Source organism: Limulus polyphemus, unplaced genomic scaffold, assembly GCF_000517525.1.
Source record: "Limulus polyphemus unplaced genomic scaffold, Limulus_polyphemus-2.1.2 Scaffold641, whole genome shotgun sequence".
In the NCBI taxonomy this organism is placed as follows: Eukaryota; Metazoa; Arthropoda; class Merostomata; order Xiphosura; family Limulidae; genus Limulus; species Limulus polyphemus.
In genome coordinates this window covers 52,585-58,942 of record NW_013666251.1, presented here as the reverse complement: position 1 = coordinate 58,942, position 6,358 = coordinate 52,585, and the positions used below count along the sequence as shown (strand labels likewise).

Sequence of the window (6,358 nt, the reverse complement as noted above, 5' to 3'; positions counted from 1 at the left end):
AAATATATTTACACATGACTTGTGTGTATACATATATATTATTCATACCTTTGGTGTATAGGATGCAAGCAGATTTTGACATCAGATTTTGGGGTAAAAAAGTGCGTCTTATACACCGAAAAATACGGTAATTCCAGATTTGAAGGCCACAAATGACCACATCTCTTAGAACATCCTGGCACACAAGTAGTTTAAGGCATTTTTGAGCTAATATATTTATGAAGAAAACAGAAAGCACGATAACATGGCTAGACAAAAAACATGAAGAATATAAACATCCGGGTATCTGACTAAAGACAAGGACTTTATAGCTACTGGCGCCCCCTACTGGTATAATTAGCACGGTCCCTCATTTAGCAAGTACAGATTGAAATATATCACAAAAGCTTTAAATACTACATGTTAATTGTACAATAGAAGAAAGTGGACTATCAATAATCACATGACACATGAATTCTATCAAAGAAATAAGTGATCATGTTAACTATACAAACAGAGAAAATTACATCTGTAACAAATGTGAATCAGATGCTTGTTGAAATACTGTTACCTAAGAACTGAAGCAATGTAGTAAATCCAAAATGTGTATTACTACCTTTACTTTTTCTGAAGCAACAACATTCTTATATGAATATATCATTATGGAGATACAAGTTGATTTGACTCAAGATCTCTTTGTAGCCTCACCTATGAATGTCATTGTCAACAACAATATCCTCTGACAAACAGGGCCAGGTGGTAAACAAAAGAAGTTCACTGGAACAAAAAATTGTAAAGTAGTTTAATTCACAGAAACAAATAAGAATTAAAGAGAATTTGCAGAATGAATTTATAGTTTAAAGTAAAACAAAATTATAATGAGCAGCTAAAAAACACACACAAACATTATCTTTTTTCCTTGAACTACTGATTGTTTAAAATGTATATCTTCCAAAATAATAAATATTTTTTTAAAATTAAAGTAAAAGAAAATGATAATTATTTTGTTCATTTTAAAATTTTTACTTAACGATTTTACAGTAGAGATGTATGCTCCACCTGTTTTTCATTCTTTTGCACAATTAGAAATAAAAAATATTATATAGATATCAAGAAAGGCTATACTTCTTATCACAGTTCATAATTTTATGAACCAGCACTATGTACTGAAATAAAAGATAATCTATTTTGATATCAAGAAGTATTATATTTCATACTAAAGTAGCATTATGAATTAAATAAACATAATTTACTTTATGAAGTGTTGTACAATAAATTGCTAACATTATGAATAAAATAACACGCATCAGTTTTCTAAGTTAATCACTTTTTACAATAACATTGAATTGAACTATAATTGTTGACTGTAACACTACAAAATATTAGAAACCAAAGCTCTCTACTGTAGCTTAAAAGCTAAAACAGCATTATTACTGTTGCATATAATCAATATGAATTCAATGTTCTGGGATAGGAAAATTCTAACAAAAAAACAAGGTTTTAAAATTAGAAAGTTTTGATATAGTTTGAAGTTTTCATTTTTGTGTCAAATATCTTAAAAACTCATTTTACACAAGCTTAATAGATATTATGACAGTGTGTTCTAAATTCAATTTGAAATGCAATATATTATTCTTTAACCTACTGCACCTTTTATAAACTGAGGCCTATATGGTTGCAATATGTGGCTACTATCTGAACAAACTGTTTGTTTTTACAAGTTTACTCGGTAAATAGCTACAAACTCTGATAATTTTGGTGAATCTTCTTATTTTGGACTTGTAAATAGTGACATGCAGTGAAAACAGTTATTACAATTTGATGTAAAAACCATGTCTAATTCATGACATTACTTGCATCTTTATTAATTAAAAGAATGGAAAAACTTCAGTAACTAGTGCTGCATCATTTGGAATCAAATGCTTTGTCTCCAGTTATAGGAACAAACATATTAATGAAATATAGCAAGAAAAGAAATAATCATTAAATGTTCCAGTATTCCTATATTATATGTGAGTGTGTGTGTGTGTATATATATATATATATATATATACACATGTATGACTATCTCTCTCTCTCTCTGTATATAGTTGTAGTTAATTACCATTTACTAATGAGTTAAAAAGCTATTCACATGACATACAACTGCTACTCAAACCTTTCCCAATTACCCGTGTCTTACACTATCTCATTTAAGCAAAAATACCTCATGGTTAATAGATATAACATGTTGCTTTTGAAACAAGAACAAGTTTGTATATGCATCATTGTCAACATCAGTTTCATTATTAACTTAAAACATAAAAATAAAACAATCCATCACAAACACAAAAGTGGATTTTTTAAGATTTGTAAGAAAAGATAATTTGGAATAAAGCATCACTATTTGCAAGATAATCTATAATCTTTTTTTTTTATCCTTCCGTTTACCACTTTACTCAATAACTAAGTAACTAGTGATTAATGATACTGTAGTTGTAGTTATTAACTATCTTTTTAACAATATTTTCAGATTTCACTATAAACTTTAATAGCACATTTTTGACAATTATATTTTTGTAAAGTCAATAAAATATATTCAAAATCTTTTCTACATGATTGAATACCTTGGCATGAATGTTTTTAATGTAATCAGTAGAAACAAACAAACAAACAAAAATTATTTTGTATTTATTACCATGGTTCTATTACTCTATCAAGTTATGATTTCAATCTTTTACACTTACACAATTGGGTCTTCTAAAGCACCAAAGGGCAATTTTCCAAGTAAAGATGGAGTGATGTCCTCAGTAATATCGCTTATATCTTTCACAAAGTAGAAAAAACTTTACTGAAGTAAATAAAAATAAACAGCAGCAGAAATCTATTTATTAAATGATGCTTGAAAGACTTAAATAACCTCACAATATCTTTCAACTATGTTTATTAATATGTTCATTTATCTATATTCCTGAAGGCAATAATATTTATTACAAGGGCCTTTTCAAAACATGTTAAACAAAATCATATTTATTTGCATAATTTTAAAATCAAATTGTGTTATTACATAAATATTTTTAAATAATAAAAAATATCCAGTTACTTTTCTACTAAGATTGAGAAATCTATAAAACATGATACATAATACCATTAGCACCAACTTTTCAAATTAACAAGAGATGCTTGGTGTATTTTCTGCACAGCTTCATGGTGCATAGTAGGATTCACATTAATAAATTTTGGGAGAGCTCAAACACTAAAAGCACCACAGAGCTGATTGCATCAAACATTTTCTTAGTAAAACAAGTAATTGTGTATTTCCAAGATAAAATTGTTTTTTACTGTTGGTTTTTAGGTTTTGCGGAAATACATTAACATGAAGTGTCTTTCATTAGTCAGTCACATGCAAAATTTATTTTATTATTTTCTTACCAGGTGGTGACTGTGGCCAGCTATATGGAGACCATTCATGAAGTGCATAAGTAAATCTTATTGTTACATCCACTGGTGGTATCAACTGAAGTGGACAACTCTGCCAAATTAAAGGTGTACTCCTTAATATTACAATATCAAACAGATCTTACAGTAACAAATGTGCTTCTAAATTAACAAATAATTATTCTAATAATATATATATTTTCTTTACTAATACATTTCAGGTTCATTCATGGTGTGTATTCTAATCCTTTCCAGGTAAATAATTTGATTTAGAACTATACACCAATATGTGTTTTTCTTTAAAACCATTATGTTCTAAAGCAAAATTTTCTAATAATAAATATGGTTATAAAATGTTTAAAATTATTTTTAAATAATAATAAATGCATTTTCTTAATATTTACATTATTAATAAAATGTCCTACTTATTAGCTGTAACTGTGGGGTAACACATTTAATTTTTCTATGGTTAGTAAATCAATGAAAAAAAAAAAAATAATATATATATATATATCCTGCTTTCTAGTGATTTAAATAACATCTATACAAAACAATTCTAACTTCATAAAAACAAAAATCATCAATTTAATCACTGCTCTGACTGGTCTCCACTGCTTGGCTACCTGAGAAAAATTACCAATTGTACAACTAGTCATACACAAAAGACGAAGCAAGTTTTTCATTGTTGAATGCTGTACAACTGTAAGTTAACTCATTCTATTACAATTTCCTGTTAATGGGTTAGTGGGCCTAAATTCATGACTTAATTTTCATAAATAAAAAAATCTAGTGTACATATTTTGCTACTTGTAGATTCTTCTATCAATACTCAGCAGTCCCTGTAAATTATTTTAATCCAATTCTCAATTTAGTTTTTCCCTGCTATCAACTTTGACAGTCTATCACACTTATGTTTAGTTTTACACACTGTTCATTCTTATATTCATGCTCCCATCTGTCATTACTTGATTTTATAATAAATTCAAACTCCAATACATAATTTCAAGAAAATAGTTTTTTTAAAGATAGATAATGAGTCATTTTAGTGCATGTTCACACCATTAGCAAAATAAACAATAGTTTTGTGAGCCACTGTATTTAAGATTAAAAGCACAGAAAGGTAATAAAGTTAGTATGAGATCCTGCAACAGTCTGTAGAGTGAACAATATAATATATACTAAAATTATTATCCATAGATGCATAAGAAGTCATGGGGAGTACATACCAATAATTTCTCATAATGAAACTAGGAAAACTACTACAAAAATATTTAATATTGGCACCATCATTTTCAATTACTGCATTCATCCTAATAATGGTATAATTGGATAATGCAGCATGTAAGAACTTTTCAGGTATTGACTAAATCTCTGTTACAACAGTATCCTTCAGTTGCAGAAAGGATGCTGAGCTACTGCAATAGCTCTACATATTTATAATCAGTTGTCAGGAAGAGTGAGATAAGGGTAGCATGGTAACCAGTTATGATGGAGGTGGTGAAAACTGGGCTCTTAGCTACCACTTTTTAAATATTCTTGACTGATACACATTGATAAATTTAGCTTTTTCTGTAATACTGCAAATTTTGATCATAACAAACCAGTAAGAAGAAGCTTCACATAAATATGAAGGAAATCCATTATACTCAACAAAGAACCAAGTTCAGAAGTAATGCATAGTTGTCCACATCTACATATTCTTGATTCAAATTTTAGTTGTAATCTAATATGGTCAGTCAACATAAAATCCAATGTCCTTATGAACATTCCTTGAATACAATTTTATCTTGTACAAACATAACCGAAATGGATCTTACAAGTTTTCCTTTGAACACACTCAACAGTCCAGCCAAATGGTTACAGTGTTGTGGTACTTTATTTAAGTGAACCATTTCAAAATTAGTGCGTATACCACCTCCTTCACAGATCCCAAGAAAAAACCTGCGACTACGCTGACTTAGTTGAATAAAGACAGGAACATGACTAGAAAAAAGAAAAGTTACAAAGATATAAACAAAGATGGATAATTTTGATGGAAACATAAAAACAGTAATAAAAAGTAATATTCATATACTGTATTCACATGAAACTTTTATCTATATACATATGGATTTTTTTTCATGCAAAACACTTAAATTTTATATTTCTAGGTCTTCCTAGATGTTTTTGAAAAATTATAAAAACACTTCACAAGTTACTAATCAGTCAGTTTTTAAAAGTTACACACTTAATCAAACAAGCAGTTATTTCTTAATATATATACACACACACACATACCCATAAATATACATCAAATACACAAACATATAGTAATTTTAAATTTTTTCCTGTCATTCTGCATAAACCTAAATATGAAGTAAACTAAGGTTGTCGTGATGATGAGTCAAAGTTAAAAATAATTAAAGTCAATTAATTAGAAAACTTTTAACACATCTACATGTAGCCTATCATTGTTATTTCATGTCATTAAATCTTTGTTTCAGAGAATTATGACCAATTTACAAAGACTTCAAATAACTATTGGATAACTGCCAAACTCCAAACCTAATTGGTTTAATACTAGCTCACCAAATGTCTAATGCTAAAACAAAAGTGAGACAGTTGCTTTAAAAATTTTTAGTTTATTTGTTAACACATAACTTTTCTTCATTCAAGCATATAAAAAAAGAAATATCAAAATATATAAAATCACAAAGATGAAAAGTACAAAAGTTCAGAGACTTGCCTAAAAATACACTCACCACAAAAAAGTATCATCTATCAAAGATACCCAGATTATAAGATACATATCCATCCAGTTCTACAACATAGAGCAAAGTGAAATTGGCACAGCTAGAATAATTTTAAATCCATAATGTCCCAATACTACTAACATTTTGATAGAATTTTCATAACACATATACCATATGATCAATAACATATATATATATATATATATATATATATATATACACACACACAC

General features: G+C 28.1%; 1 protein-coding gene across 3 annotated transcripts in view; it reads right to left on the bottom strand.

Annotated features, from left to right (window-relative positions):
• The window catches only part of LOC106459635 (rab3 GTPase-activating protein catalytic subunit-like), a 163,055-nt gene that overhangs the window by 125,510 nt on the left and 31,187 nt on the right, over positions 1-6,358 (bottom strand). For all 3 annotated transcript variants that reach the window (XM_013919268.2, XM_022386163.1, XM_022386164.1), the window contains exons 7-10: positions 5,214-5,379; positions 3,391-3,490; positions 2,706-2,784; positions 688-756 (exon numbers count right to left, since the gene is read on the bottom strand). In XM_013919268.2, the coding sequence (XP_013774722.1) occupies positions 688-756; positions 2,706-2,784; positions 3,391-3,490; positions 5,214-5,379 (414 nt within the window). The remainder of the gene's footprint in view (positions 1-687; positions 757-2,705; positions 2,785-3,390; positions 3,491-5,213; positions 5,380-6,358) is intronic.